The sequence below is a fragment of the Podarcis liolepis genome, assembly GCF_965112155.1.
Source record: "Podarcis liolepis genome assembly, chromosome: 5".
In the NCBI taxonomy this organism is placed as follows: domain Eukaryota; kingdom Metazoa; phylum Chordata; class Lepidosauria; order Squamata; family Lacertidae; genus Podarcis; species Podarcis liolepis.
In genome coordinates, this window is record NC_139556.1 from 46237449 (window position 1) to 46254006 (window position 16558).

The 16558-nt window shown below is 39.4% G+C and overlaps 1 protein-coding gene across 2 annotated transcripts in view; it reads right to left on the reverse strand.

Annotated features, from left to right (window-relative positions):
• The window catches only part of DOCK1 (dedicator of cytokinesis 1), a 365804-nt gene that overhangs the window by 271614 nt on the left and 77632 nt on the right, over positions 1 to 16558 (reverse strand). For both annotated transcript variants that reach the window (XM_083506102.1, XM_083506101.1), the window contains exons 16-20: positions 11462 to 11534; positions 8633 to 8736; positions 7939 to 8122; positions 3342 to 3439; positions 2493 to 2582 (exon numbers count right to left, since the gene is read on the reverse strand). In XM_083506102.1, coding sequence (XP_083362228.1) covers positions 2493 to 2582; positions 3342 to 3439; positions 7939 to 8122; positions 8633 to 8736; positions 11462 to 11534 — 549 coding nt within the window. The remainder of the gene's footprint in view (positions 1 to 2492; positions 2583 to 3341; positions 3440 to 7938; positions 8123 to 8632; positions 8737 to 11461; positions 11535 to 16558) is intronic.

The following is a 16558-nucleotide window of genomic DNA, read 5'->3' on the forward strand; positions in this document are numbered from 1 at the left end:
TTTCAAAGAAGGAGGGCAGAGTGCAATTTTGAGCAGGCACTTAAAATTGTCACTTGAGCCAAACAAAGGCCTTCAGAAGGTGAACTCAAATGTTGAAGAGGTAGCTTTTAAAAGAGGCCTCGCCCTCTTCACCGCTGATGAACCGAAACTGGATATTTTGAATTTTCTACGGAATTGTTTAGGTTTGCTGGCTTTATCATCGTTAGATAGTCACTTTTAATTCTTTACCTCTTTAAATGAATGCATTCTGGCTCAGAAAGTCTAACTTTGGACACAGTGACATAAACTTTTCCACTATCAGGGATCTGGAAATTGTACACATTATTTCCCAGGTGCCCAGCGGGCAGTTTTTTATATTGTATATATTTTATATTGTATATTTTTATATATTGTATATATTTTTATATACAAAGGCGATTTAAGTTCCCTACATCGGCGTGACACACTAGCATGTGACACCCAATATTACCTGGGGAATAAAAGAAAATAATAGAAATGCCTTTTTAAAAGAACATTTTCTGTGAGATATTCAAATAGATCTCTCTTGTACTAAAGCTAAAACCATTTCTCTGTGTGGAGAAATGCTGTGTGTGTGTGTGTGTGTGTGTGTGTGTGTGTGTGTGTGTAATTATGACTGTGTTTAATAAGAATATATATTCTGGGACCCCCAGACTGCGAGGAGGCCTTGTATCATGAAAGCCTATTCAGCAGAGGTTGTTGGGTGACAAGTTCTGACGGAAGGGAGAAAGGCAAATTTCACACTCACTTCCTGGAGGTTTGAGTCACTTGGATGGTTATTGGTCTGTGGGGGGTCAAGAGTCAGGGAAAGCAGAACTCTGTTGGAGAGAGCTGAGATGTGGAAGTAAAATGGCTTGAGGGAAAATTGCCTTGAGGGAAAAGCCCTAGAAACTGCCAACAATCATCTTTGAATGCTCTATATCTGTATCCATTTCCCCATATGCATATAAAATTCACCTAAAAATATTAGTTTAAGACACAGGTACTTGTGGTGGTGGCAAGTGAGGCTGAGGTTGCAGGGATTCCTGTCAGGATGAAAGACTTCCAGAGCCAACCACAGCTTCTTGCAATTAATGGATATATACTTTTGTTAGGAACAAAATGGGAAAATGTTTTCTTGCTGGGGTGATATTTCAGGAGAGCAGCTACCTGTACTCCAGTTCACATAGAAATATGCTTTAGGAGCATGTAACATTCCCTGCCAGGTCACTAGCGTGACACACCGCCACCTGTTATTAACAATTAAATGAAATTATTTAATTTGGTGTGCATGCCAAAGGGTGTAACTTTCCCGTGTTGATAACAGTGAGAATTCTGACACATAAAAAGGAAAATAATAACAACAAATATTCTTACTGCCTTTTTGTTGTTCTTGGGTTGTTGTTTTTGTAATATAACCTTAATGTATCCAAGAGCTATCTTTTGAACCTTTGCTAATATTGTACTCCTGCTCTGAAGTGAAATCTGAAAAGACCACCCCACCCCACCCCACCCCACCCCACCCCACCCCGTTCTACCTGCAAGATTCCTTTATCTGAGAAAAAAATCAGCTACCTCTATCTACAATGTTCCTGCTTTGATTTCACCTCTAGATTGAGGGGCTGCTCACACACGGCCATTTTGTACACGGCCAATTTATCTTTGTCATCACACTGAACCGTACATCCTCAAAATTTGTTCCCTTGTATCACCTTCTGCTCCATACTATCACAGAATCCTACAACACCTTCAGATTTAACAGCTATACTAGCACAATATATTATGAGCTCAAGCAACAGCGTGCCTCTTATGTAACATCCGAATGTATCATAGTAGTTCTCAAATCCAGGGGTAAAAACTGAGGGCCAAAGACTATGAACACCCACCGGCAAATGATGTGTGAAATGTTAGATAAGGTTAAACTCCTTCTTTATCCCAGCACCACAGCGCTGATAAACCCCATCCCACAGGAATTGATATTTTGCCCTTTTAAGAGGAACTTATTTTTTTTATTTAAGCTAAAATTCTGTTTTTACAATACAGAATGTCAGAAAACAAATTGGAAAAGAAACAAGTTGGTCCCTGTGAAGTACATGGGGCTTCATAGACTGAAATGGTCGTTTTTGTTTCACAACAATGGGAAAAACACAATACACAGCTACACTGAAACAAAAATTGTGCTCTTTTATGGTATGTATTTTACTCAGCCATCCAAACTCAGTTCTCTTCCAGTTCTAGATATGAAATTACAATTATTTAATTAGTCCATCAAAATTCATTTAAACATAGATTTCCAATCACTTTGGGGAAATAGCAGTATAAATACCCAAAGACGTTATTTTTACCAGCCAAAAACATCATTGGTCACCCAAAGGCTAAGGAGCTGCCAAAATGAAGAGGCCCTACATGGAAACCATGTGAAGCTCTATATTAGCTGCTCTGCTATTTCCAGGGGATAATAACATGAATAAATTAAATGAAAATCTATAAATTACCAAGGCATCAAACACCAGAGTGTCAAATGTTTCACTCTCAGAATTCTCCATCATTATGTTGAAGAGCGCATCTAGTGTGTCTTGGAGAAACTGCAAAGAAATATTAAAATTGCTATTTTAACAAAATACAGGTATACAAAATACTATGTAATAGTATAAAATACTATATAATAGTATATAATTATATTCTATATAATAGTATAAAACTAGGGTAACCAACCTGGTGTCTTCCAGAAGTAGTGAGATTACACATTTGACATCCCTGACCATGCTAAGTGGGGCTTGAGTATTGTTTACGGAGGTTTGTTGGGGGATGTTTGTTGCTGTTATTAATTTCTTGTGTGGGCTTTGCCAGTATAAAAGATACTGTACATATGCATATGCATACCCATGTCTATCTAATCTGCCCAAACACTGCTCTCTCATGTTATTTTACTATGGTTATCAACAGCTTGACCAAACCTTGGCAAAAACCCTATGCATCACTACATGCAATTAAGTTTTATCTGAGTTGGTGTGCGCATAAATCAATGCACAATTTCTGTCACCTATCAGCATGAGCCAGACTTAAAACTTCCAAGAACATTCTCTGAAATTCATTTTTCCTCTTCAGTATCAAGTGGAGGTAAATAATCAATTTTATCAACAAATAATGAGCAGGTTGTTTCACTTAGTAAAAACCATAAAGCACTTTTACAGAATCACCCTATTATCATATATGGTAAAAAAATGTATACATTTAAAAGTAATACTGCACGACGGTAGCTATATTAGATATAGAAACAAGAGTTAAATATGCTTTCAAGTCAATATATCAGCCAAACAGCTGCTGGAAAATGGATTTGTTACCTTAACCACTTCACCTCCATCAACCTTCATCAGTTGTCTCAGATTCTGTTGCAGAAGGTTTGTGTTCGATCGCCACTTCAGCAGCCCCAGCAAGTCCACTAAGAGTAAACAACACAGAAACAACCAGAAAAAGGCAAATCTGTTAGCTCTAATGCCAATAGAATACAATGCAGAGATGGAAACAACTGCAAGAAAACAATATTTTAGTGTGGCAGCACATAAACTTTGGAACTCCCTGCCTCTTGACACCAGGCAGACATCCTTACTGTATTCTTTTCGGCATCTGCTTAAAACATATTTGTTTCGGCAAGCCTAACCAGACATACAGAAGTAAAATGCATTTTGTTTCCTTTTAGCTAGCGTAGTTCTTAATCTTTTTTATTTTTAATACCAGTTTTATAGATAATTTAAATGTTTTATTTTATATTGTAAACCACTTAGGTGTTTTTGTTGTGTTTACAGGCAAGTGGTGTGTGTGTGTGTATATATATATATATATATATATATATTATTTGCTTTCGTAGATTTTCACGGGTACAGGAATGCAGGTTTTGGTGTCTTCGGGTGTCTTCCCGTGTAAGAGTTGGGGTGTCTAGGCGACGTTTCGACGAGGTCTCACTCGTCATCTTCAGGCTGGTGCTTTCGGCTTCTTGTTACTGGAACAGAGCAGGATCTCAGTGTTTGAGTTCCTATAAATACTGTTGAGGGGTGTGGTGTATAGCCTCCAACGTTCTGGGCAGAGAGGAAGTTCCCAGGTTAGTGTGCCTTTTCTTCTTTTGTTCCTTAATTACTTGAGGGATATCTTGAGTGATTTCTTGAGTGATATTCTGAGTACCACTGAGGTCAAGACACGAAAGCTTTAGCAACTAATCCACACTTAATGACCCTCCTAAGTGGTACTCAGAATATCACTCAAGAAATCACTCAAGATATCCCTCAAGTAATTAAGGAACAAAAGAAGAAAAGGCACACTAACCTGGGAACTTCCTCTCTGCCCAGAACGTTGGAGGCTATACACCACACCCCTCAACAGTATTTATAGGAACTCAAACACTGAGATCCTGCTCTGTTCCAGTAACAAGAAGCCGAAAGCACCAGCCTGAAGATGACGAGTGAGACCTCGTCGAAACGTCGCCTAGACACCCCAACTCTTACACGGGAAGACACCCGAAGACACCAAAACCTGCATATATATATTATATATATATAAACAACTCAGGCTGCAATCCTATACACTTTTTTAAGTATTATTGAACTCAAAATTTGCACAGCGTAATTTGGACAGACATAAAGATAAAATTTTTGTGATAAATAAGAAAGCTAACTACACGGACAGAATATTGCATGCCACTCTGTCTCTTCCAGAGTAGAAGGGAGCATTAAATCTTGTTATTTCCTTCATGTATTCCAAAATGGTATATAGTCCAACAACACACTGGTAAAATCTGAAGTGCAAGTAAGTAGACAGTGTGAGAAATTTCCTTATAAATCAGCAATGGGGTGTCTTTGGCCTTCCAGTTGTTGAACAGCTCCCAGGTGAGGGATTATAGGAATTTAAGTCAACTTCTGGAGGGCTATAGGTTTCTACTCCCCAAAATAGGCACCTCAAGAGATGGTGGTAAGCATTTGGACTTTTACCATGATTTACCCAACAAACATGATCCTGTCATTCAAACATCACTAATGCAGTATTAGGATTATGTCAGGGAAGGGCAGTGTCTGTAATGTTATGAATCCAGCTACAGTTCTAAACATACTGGTAATGTCTGAAAGGATTGCAGGTCAACTGGTAGAACAATGGATTATGATCCATATTTAAAATACAATGCTGCCCCATGAACCTCTATTTTAAAGTCAGCACACTCCTTTATGGCATGAAAAGATAGGATTAGTCTTTGATTTTTGTTGTTCTGCCAGGATGAAGAAAGAATAGGGGCTGCAAATGAAATATTAGGGAGGCTTTCTACTAATCGGCACGGGGTGCCCTGAAACATTTGACTTTTAAAATTTATTAGGAAGAGAAACATTAGGTTGAAAAAGAAACTTTTTAGACCATTGCCATATAAAAACAAAATCAACATGTTGAGCTTCCCAAGATCCTACCACAATTAGCTGAATATATACAAAAATGTGTCTGCAAAAATGTGCTTAGGACTCAGCACTTATGCAGTATACAATCCAGTGCAAACATACATCCAGATCAACTGACATATGGAATGTATAACAGCTCAATTTCAAAGATGCTAAAAGTAACCATAAAACCTCATTTAACATACTGAATAAACTTGACAGAAAGAATACAGGAGAACTTCAAAAATGAAGAAATTACTCTCCAAAGTCAATTATGGTTTTGTCTAGCAATAAAGGCAGCATCAACACAGACTTATTGTCAGCTTTAACACATGAATTACAAATGTAAGCATTTGTTTAAATATTGAAAATGCTTTAAGATTTACCATTGCCTCAACAATGCATGAAAATCATTGTGGAGCTGAACACTGCAAAATAACACTGCAAAATAACAAAAGCTTTTCCTTAAATGTCACATATGTCAATCAGATCCAAAAAACATGAGGCAGTTGCCAAAAATGGCAGTCAGATGTCAGATTTCCATCTCACCAAGAATAACAATTTATCCAGTGTCCAGATATCATTACCTGTGCATTTCTTCAACCCAGCTCAACAGTAACACCACCTATATTTTTATTCCTTAATTTTCTAATACAATTTTTAACAGAACTGTTTATCTAGAAGCTGGTCATCAAAGGTTCTTATTTGCTTTCCTGAACAGCAGTTCCCTATCTACTCCAACCCCTGCATTACAAGCTGTTGGAAGCACTTCTTTATTCCTTTTCCTAAATTCATAATCATATCCTGAAGCAAGAGTATTGCTTCTAACAAAGGTCCCAGTGAACATCTAAAAGGAAAAAAGGGGGGAAGGAGATAACAAAATAATAAATGTGATTAAAAAACATTTATGGGAATAATTATTCTAGAACAGGCACATCATCCACATGCAGAGCAATTAACATGGGACTCAGCAAAGCTGTTTCTCAGAGAAATGCAGAATGATGGGTCCATGAACATGCCCCCACATAATCCTCATTCAGTTCTCCTCCTTGTCTGGGTACCTATTATAACCACAGGGTGTTTGTACAAAGTGGGAGTGGGAAAGAGAGGTATCTATTAAGCGCCACTAAACCAAGTCCTTTCCTTGAGGATGCAGGTGAAATCGTACAAAGAATAAACAAGATTAAACAGAGTACCATTTTATCTTTGGTGTTTCAGTTCGAACTGTTTGTGCGATTTCAATTTGCAATTTGTGAACCAAGTTGTGGGAATCTGTGGCTAAAAAGCATGCTTAAATAACACATCCATGTTGAATTCCAACAAGGCAGATGTGTTGTTGATGGGTGGTTCTCATGTCAGGGAATTTCAGAAAACTACCTGTAGGGTCTTGCATTCCCCCTGAAGGACCAGTTACTCCTGAATTCAGCTTTGTCACCCAAGGCTCAAGCGGCTTCCATGGCTAGGAATACCTACTTTTAGCTATGCATGGTTCACCAACTATGGTCTTTCCTAGGCTGGCATAGCCTGACCACAGTGGCCAATACCCTGGTTAGAGTACCATAATGTGTTCCACACGGGGCTCTTCTTGCCACGGGAGTTTTGAACAGCACAGTGAAAAAACATCATAGAACACCAACTTCCCAGGAGCTGTTCTGGGTGTCTACTTGCTACTGTGCCCAATTTAAAGTGTGATCTGCAGGCAGCTTCTCTTATGATCTGTCAACCAGTATGGCCTTTTGTACAAAGTGACTCAGATTAGGGAGTCACACTGTAGCGGCTTTCCGTTTGTAGAACTCCCTCTCACCTATTTCCCCTCAGTGTTCATATTTCTTTTTTTTTACATCAGTGTATCTTTTCATACATATGGAGGTGGATTATATGCATGTTTTATGCTTGCTGCCGAACTGTGTTTTTTCCCCAAATCTATTTTTATATCGGTTTAACTTGTGTCGTTTTTATATTGTTTAACTCTTGTCATCTGGCTGAAAGGCAGTCTAAAAGTAAAGTAAGTTAATAAGATTAATTGCTATGAATAAAATAAATTTATAATAAGCATGCCCTCCTAAAACACATCAGATTTTGAAATATTTTGAAGTAATGGATTACCACTGATCCCCTCTATACTCTTCTTCTTGGATAAAACAAAATCAGAAGTCTAATAATAATAATAATACTCTCATACATAGGCCCTTACCAACAGAAGTTCAAATATATCTAGGAAAGTTGAATATTACTCAAGTTTCTCCTAAACATTGTCTTTCTTCTGCCATTTTCATTTATTATTTCCAAGAGTGTGCACATCCTTTAGATAAATACAATGCAACTGATAAGACTTTACAGAAGGTCAGTCACCCAACTTTTGCAAGAAATCCAGATTTTTTAAATATAAGGTCCATGACCAAAATATGTTTCCCAACCCAGGAGTATCATAAGGGAGACTCAACTTCAACAAACAGCTGCCTATATTATTATTCTTTACAAATGCAAGGTTGTTGTTTTTATTCTAGGATGTGATAATCTTCCTCACCATTTTGAGTTAGCTTCGTTGAACAAACTAGAGTAGAAATCTGAAAGGAATCTTTACTGATGGTGCAGCTTCCAAGATTTTGCATGCCCTTGCCAGCCGTTGAGTGACCTTTTTCCTCCAATTCTATTTTAGTAGAGGGCAAGCTTAAATAAGTCGAAAAATCTTCTAGCTTCTTTGCTTCTGCCTGCAACATTATTCCCAAATAAAATGCAAACATTAAGTATAGCTGCTGAAAACATTTTTTATTCTGCATTTAATCACAGCTTATTTCATTTTAAATGAGACTACAACTTGAAGACACTTTCCCCCTCAAAGCTTTCAAAGAGTAGATCAAAAACATGTCACACAGCAAAATTAATGGCTTTTCAACACCTGTTAAACCCACCAATATTCCAAGTTACCTACCTAGAGGGAAGGATGAACAAAAAAGGAAAATGTTTCACATTATCCATTAGAAAAGCTCCAAACTAAGAAAGCATAGTGGGCTCAGTAAGTTGTTTTAATTTTTTCTTAAGCAGCTGTACAAAAGTAAAGTTTCACTCTTCTTCCTTATAACCTACATTATTTTTCCGTTACTAAGGGAATAACATCTGAATATAGGCAAAAGCTATACTTCTACATCACACTGTACAAAATAACCATTCCTTAAATATTTGTATTCTCAAAGTACTGCAGCATATGGTGAGAATAATACCTTGTACACTATAAGATCATGCTCTCCATCCCGTAGTGTTGTTCCATCATATCTCATCAATTTAACAAACGCCAGGGCAAATATTTTCTCAGATTTATCTTTGGCTGTTTAAGTACAGAAACATATTGTAAATCAATGATAATGACTACAGATGAAGACACTCAAGAATGCAGACACGGGTTGTTCTAATACCACACATGAAGTCTAGTAAATAGCCTTATGTTAAATAAGGCTGTCTGTGTTCAGAATAAACTGGAAATTTAGAAATACAGGGTATATCCACTTGCCTTTTTTGTACTCACAGAATGAAAATTATAAAAGTGTTCTGTTAAAAATGGCTCCAAGATTAATGCTCCACCCCCAGCACTATGCGCCAGATTGCAATGAGATGTATACGTAACAGTGACCCGGATGTGCCACTCCACATAAGGCAGCTCATGAGAAGTTACCCACATTTACCAGCAAGGCATCCACATTCAAACGCCTAGAAGACCAGCTACACAAGCTGTTTACCAAATCCCTGATTAATGCAACAAAAGGAGTCAGGTAGAATAGTGAGCTCATGCTCCCTTATGCCTCCTCCTCTATCTCCAAAATTCCAAAATACAGGCAGGGCCCTTGGGCCCTTTGCACACCCTTAAATTGGCTCTCTCTTGCTATGTTGTATTCTGGCCCTGGGCCCATCATAAGACTATACAGTAGCACAGGGGTAGCCAACATGTATCTGTCAGATGTTGTCATCTGTAAATCCCATCAGCATGCCTAATGATTGGAGATAATGGAAGTTGTACTCCTAAACCTCTGTAGGACACCATGTTGGCTACCCATACACTACGTGACACAAGACACAAGGGCTAGAGCAGTTTTTCCAAACCTGGTGCTCTTTGGATATTTTGAACTACAACTCCAGACAATGTAGCCAATAGTCTGGAATGATGGGAATTGTGATCCAAAACATGTGAAAAGCATTACTTTAGGAAGTCTGGGCTACAGTGTGCTATTAATCTTCAGGCGGCTTCATACGCTCATGAGAAAGATTATTCAAGAATGTACACATGAAGAAAAAGTGCTGCGAAAAATAATTATTATAACCAGGTTAGAAATACTTACTTTCTAAGATAGTGGTTCTTTACTCCTTAAAGGAAGTTTCAGTGATAGTGTTTAACTAACTTCAAACAGTATTATTTATTCCGGACTATCTCAACTTCTTATGCAGAATGAAATTCAAGTGCTACACTCAATTTAACCAACCTGGACCCTGCAATCATAATGTGAGGCCCTTCTTTGTGTGCCTCCTCCACAAGAGGTCCTGAGGGTGGCTTCCCATTTGTGGAATGCTTTTCCTGAGGAAGCTCGGCTGGTGCCTTCATTGTATATCTTTAAGCAGCAGGCAAAAAGATTTCTCTTCAATCAGGCCTCGGACTGATTAATATTCTATGGCCTTTTAAATGTGTTTCTGGGAGGGGGGGTTATTGGTTTGTTTCTATTTTTGTTTATTATGTATTTTGTATTCTCTTTTTTATTTTTATGTTGTGACTACCTTGTGATCTTCAGATGAAGGGCAGTATACAAATTTTATAAATAATAATAGTGTCTGTTCTTAAAGCCTATCTTCCTCAATTTCTTAAGAAAGAAAGCACTTTGGGGGAGGGCTGTGATTTCAGGACCTTTCCCCACAACCCATTAAAACACACTATCTTTATAATAATGTAAGGAAAGCCCGAAATATAATCTACACAGCAGTAGAAAGTTCATGTTTCCTTTTGGGTCAACAGCTGAACCCAATGAGCCTATAATCAGCTACTTCCATTTTCTCTCATTAATAATAAAAGAACCCGCTGGTGTGAGTTCAAGGAAGCAAAGTGACAGGGCAAGCAGATGAGAAATAGAGACAGAAGGGCAACACTCATCAACCCTATGGCAGTCCAAAAATATATATGAAAAAGCGCTGTGGCAGTCCTGAGTCTTAACCCATAATGAATGCAATAATCCAAAGCTCAATAGGTCTGGCCACCCATGAACTGCTGCAACATAATGTGACTGCTTCCTACTGAATCAATTTGTAGTTCAGTCTCATAAATATGACAGTAATTTGCCGCATATTGTTTTTCATTAGTGAAACTGTTAAATATTCTATTAAAGGAAGCACTACTTTCATTCTTATGACTAATTTTTATATCAAAATAGCAGCTTTTAATTACACAAGCATTATCCATTATAGAGTAGGTGTCAAATATTACAAGTTCTTAAATACATTCAAGTGAAGGTTACACGATTAAAGCTTTGATTCTTATGCTGATGGCGTAATGAAAATTCAAACTGCAACTCTTCAGAAAATACAAGCACATTAGTTAAGAGAGCCAGACTAACTCAAGCACACAAGCCATGCATATATTTTTTTACTTATAAATTGTGAGAAATTAAAAGTCCACACAAGCCAGATACAGGGAACGTAAAAAATATCAAACTTTAATCAGAACATTATCATAAGCCTGGTGGACTCGGCACTTGGCTAACAAGTAAGTTACTATAGCAAGCATTCCTCACAACTGAACTCCACAACCAATGAGGATCACACAAATGCAAGCAAGCTAGTTTATTTTCCCCATAAAAATATCCTTACTTACCTGCCAGCACCCACTGTTGACAACTGACTCACTTGTGGAAATGCAAAGGGGAGGAAAGTATAGCAAAAGTCAGCTAAAGTGAGGTCAGAGGGAAAGGGCCCAAATTCAGGAAAAAAAGACTCCAAATCATTAATAAAAACTAAACAGAGACTTCCTTAAACACAGACACTACAAGTAAAATGAGCAGGGGAGAAGTACTCACAGTCCTGTGATGACCTGTGCCGAAAGGTAAACCTTAAGTGACTGCGGTTTACATCTTCAATGGGAATTGCAACCTTCACAAAAGAAAAATGTACACATCCATTTATTTGTAAAAATATTTATACGCTACCAACTCTCATAAAATATCAAGGTGGCGGGCAACAAAGCTTATAAAAACAAAAAACGAGACAAGATTTTAATCAAAGTGCCTGCCTAATCAAGAAAGAAACATGCAGTTGAAAAGACAGAGAAGTTTTTATAACTTGGAAGAGATGGATTCTAAGTTATAAAAAAAATTCTGCATCCTTGCCTGCAGGCATTCTCCACTTGCCGCAAATCTGATGCAATGAAGAAGGCATGTAAATAGCTATGCAGCTATTTGAAAAGGGTTTTTTTCAAGTATGTTTTTTAAATACTTATTGCAGTTTTAGAAACTGTATTAGTAAACAGAAAAACAGCATCAATCTTATTCCAATCATTATTATTTACAGATCAAAAAATGTGATTTTTCATAACTTTAAAGAAGCAACCTGTCCTGTATACCACAAGGTAAAGGTAAAGGTACCCCTGACTGTTAGGTCCAGTTGTGGACGACACTGGGGTTGCGGCACTCATCTCGCTCTTTAGGCCAAGGGAGCTGGTGTTTGTCCGCAGACAGTTTCCGGGTCATGCAGCTAGCATGACTAAACCATTTCTGGCAAACCAGAGCAGCGCATGGAAACGCCATTTACCTTCCCGCCAGAGTGGTACCTATTTATCTACTTGCACTTGACATGCTTTCAAACTGCTAGGTTGGCAGGAGCAGGGACCGGGCAACGGGAGCTCACCCCGTAGCGGGGATTCGAACCATCAACCTTCTGATCGGCAAGCCCTAGGCTCTGTGGTTTAGACCACAGCGCCACCCACGTCCCTTATACCACCAGTACTTTTATGGAATATAGGGGAAAACTGACCAAGACCATCTATTAACTTTTTACTGAGGTATAACTTTGACTTTGGACTCAGCCCACTTGGGATCTCCCCATACAGCATATAGGCACAAGGTAAAATCGTGTTTGCTCCTTTCAGCTTCTATTTTAGTGGTTCTATCACTTTAGTTGATTTTTCTGGATGTTTTTAATGGATCTTGTTTTAGAGTTTCCTGTTGCTGGTTTTTAATTCTTGTGGATCGAGGGCCCGACCCCGCTATGTGAAATAAATACACAAGGACACGTGATATAAGGTTAATGGGCAAGAAAAGGCCACAACTTTATTGATTACAGCAGTGAAAAGGCATTTGCTTAGGCATTGGATGACTATAGGTGGTAGGTTTATTCAACAGTAGGTGGAGCCTGTTGATGCTCATCCAACTATAGGCTCACCCCCTGATGTCACCGAGGGTCGTGCCATGGCCTCCCGCCAAGCAGGCATCGGACGGAATACACGACCGCCAGATTCCTTTAACGGAATAACCCACGGTAGATAGCATAGGCAATGGCCACACCTAGCCCTTGACACAGCACAACACATGAATCCAATGCCTAACCTACCCACCAATACCACAAAAGTTGTGACGATTGCTACGAGGTAGGCGAAAAAACCAAAAGGCCTAATGCCAAATGGAAAAATTCCTACCAGGCCCCCCAGCCAACCAGGGCGACCAACCTAAGGTCCATAGCAAGGCCAAAAACCTATACCCTGAGCTAAATGGGAGTGGAGGGTGGGTGACTCGCTGAGGGACAACGACGAATGAGGAGGGGGGCGGAGCTGGCACCACAGCATTAAGCTGCTACACCCCCCCCCCGGAGGCACCTGGTTGGCCACCTCCGGTGGGCGTGGGCACCAGCCAGGTAGGAGGGGAGGGGGCTAATGCCCCCTACCAGGGGTGGAGCTCGGTCTCCCACCCACAACCACTCCCCTCTCTTCCAGGGAGGAGAGTCTTTCTCAGTTTAATGTTGTTGCTCTTGTTAAAAATGCACGTTATAAGCTGCCTTGAGCATGGGTTTTTTAAAAATGGAAAGAGTGTGGATTTTCATTTAACAAAATAAACACATAACTTTGTTCCACAATGCAATGTAGAGTCTGGAAAAGTCAGTTAAAATGAATCAGCTCAACTATGTCCTAACTCAGTCTGGGACATCAGTTAAAAGGTCTGGATGCAGGTGAGCCTCCTTGAGAACAACATACTCATGATTCAAGCACAACAGCGCTAAGAAAACAAGCTGTGAAATCATTTCTGAATGCCCACCTTGAAAAATATATTAAACTAAGACCACTTGTTTGAGCTATAATACCAAAACAAATACACTTCGTTCCATCTTGCCTTTCCTCCAGATCAGAGCACTGGATGGCTTAAAGCACAGCCTGAGATGTAATTCTATATTGTTTTGATACTGTACCCAGAAGTATAACTCAGGGATATGGAGCAGGCCTTCCTTCCATGCCTTAAAGCCTGATAATACCAGAGGGGGAAATAAAATAATACCTCACACTGTCAGCTTTCAGCTCTACAAACCAATAAGGAATGAGTGCTATCATTTGCTGCAGAACTTTACAGCAGTCACAAGCAGGCCAGACAGATTCTAGTGTTTTGACGCTCCTCAATTTCGGGAGCTATGTTCACCTTGTCTACCTTGACATTTACATCACACCTGTTCCATCAATCCATATAGGCACTCTTTGATCCAGCAGCTCAGTTTTGTTGCTGTCCATATGTAGCAGAACTGTCAATTCAATTTAACCTTTGTCTCACCAACATTTGCCCTTCCTATTCACCTGTTTTCTCTTCATTTATAACATCCCTATTTCATAATAATATACTATCCCCTGCCCCAATGTCAGAACACTTCATGTAAGCATAAATAACCCTATGCAGATATTTATTTCCATATAAGACAGCATTTGTTTAGCACACGTTATCACCCTCACTCTTTCATATTATATTTTTTTTCTAATGTACCATTTTTCTGCCTGAGATTTTATTCTCTAGAAAAATCGGATCATCCAACTTCAGATGTACTTCCAAGATGGGGAAAGAGGTTTAAATCCCTTAGTTTGTGCCTGTGTTGCCTCAAAAGCAGTATCTGTAGATGTTAGATATTCCTTTTAAAACGCACTGTGTAGGAAGTGAAGGCAGCTGCCATGTGTAACACCCAAGTGGCTTCCTGGGCGTTGCCAAAGGTTAATTTGCACTATTATTTAGTATCAGTCCCTCTTCAATGCCATCAAGGACGTTTTCCCACTATCATGTGCCACATCTACCTCCCCATAGGGATTAACACCTACAGCTAAAGCTTTGGAGCTGCCACAAAGCAGTAGCAGAGCACACGCTTTGAACGCAGAAGGTTCTTTGTCTATGATCTTGGAGATCTGCTGCCGGTCAGGGTAGATAATGCAGAGTTAGATGAACAAATTGTCTGACTTGATAAAAGGCAGTTTCCTATGACAAGCCTGTTGCCTTGACTACCTACATTCTGCTTTTCTAGTGCTACACATACATTCCTTCACTTCCATGCCAAAACTTGGCTGCTTATATTCTAACTCTGCTTCACCATTTCGATTACTTTTTCCATCATTCCTTCCACGGCACTGAGCACAAATCTTACTGCCATAAAAGATTCCCATGGAAACCTACTGCTGTCAAGCCCCTGGACCTCCTGCTTTTGTTAAGAGAATTCAGACATTCTTTCAATTCTTTATACAGTGGTACATCAGGTTAGAGACGCTTCAGGTTATGTGATTTCGGGTTGTGCACTGCGCCGAACCCGGAAGTACCAGAACAGGTTACTTCCGGGTTTCGGCACTCGCGCATGCGCAGAAACACTAAATCGCGCTTTGCGCATGCGCAGAAGCACCTAATCGCGACCCACGTGTGTGCAGATGCAGCACTGCAGGTTTCAAACGGTGTGGGTTGCAAACGTGCCTCCCACACGTATCACGTTTGCAACCCAAGGTTCCACTGTATCCAGAATCCATGTGTTCTGCTCACATTTTCCCCAGCCATCAAATAGTTCTCTAGATACTAAATTTCTTCCAACTCAACAGCCATCTGACAGAATGCCCTATGGTTGTAACTTCATCAAATGCACATGCAAATACATAAGTAGCTGCATTCAGACAAGATGCTAAACCATAGTTTAGTGTTACAAGAAAAGCCTAACTGAGCTCTGGACTATTGTTTCCCCCTCCCACTGTGCACAAAAGCAGACCAAAAGTTCCTATTTTCATTTCATGTTAACTGCTGAACCCTAAGAAAGTATTAATCTTATCTTTGAATAGTTGAAATAAGCCAGCTTTATAAACTGTGGTTTGACTTTACTATCCATAGTAAAGATAGTAAATGTAAAGGACCCCTGGACAGTTAAGTTCAGCGACTATGGGGTGTGGCGCTCATCTCGCTTCAGGCCGAGGGAGCCGGCATTTATCCACAGACAGCTTTCCAGGTCATGTGGCCAGTATGACTAAACCGCTTCTGGCACACTGGAACACCGTGACGGAAGCCAGAGCGCACGGAAACGGCATTTACCTTCCCACCACAGAGTTACCTATTTATTTACTTGCACTGGCGTGCTTTCAAACTGTTAGGTTGGCAGAAGCTAAAACAACAGAGCAAGCTGTGATTAATCTAGAATTGAAGAAAAAGTTTCCTTAAGGCTGTGCTGGAGGAAGAGGAGGAGGGATATGTGATCCCAGGCCTGAATTTTGAAACTGGGTTTAAACCTTTGGGTTTATAGTACTATTAATATGCATTGCTTTTACAATAGTTAACATTTGCTGTGGTAAACCGCTATCGCAATTCTAGTTTCATTAACAATGTATGAGAAATCCCAATAATTCCACAGTGCTTTTGTGCAGTTTACAGTAATACATTTTTATCTTACATTGCAATCATTTGCTTTACTGTTCAGTTTTCTAATTCAAAAGAGGTGAAAGACAGATGTTGGAATAATTCTGTCAAAGCTGTCTTAACCAGAAGACCGGGAGATAAATACATTCAGTCAATGTCTTCATCTATGTTGTTTCTTAGCAACCTTTAAACATTCTCTGGCATAGATACCTCTTTTGTCTGACAGCTATATAGCAAGTCTATCAACTGGATTCTCTCTTACTCATTTTTTTT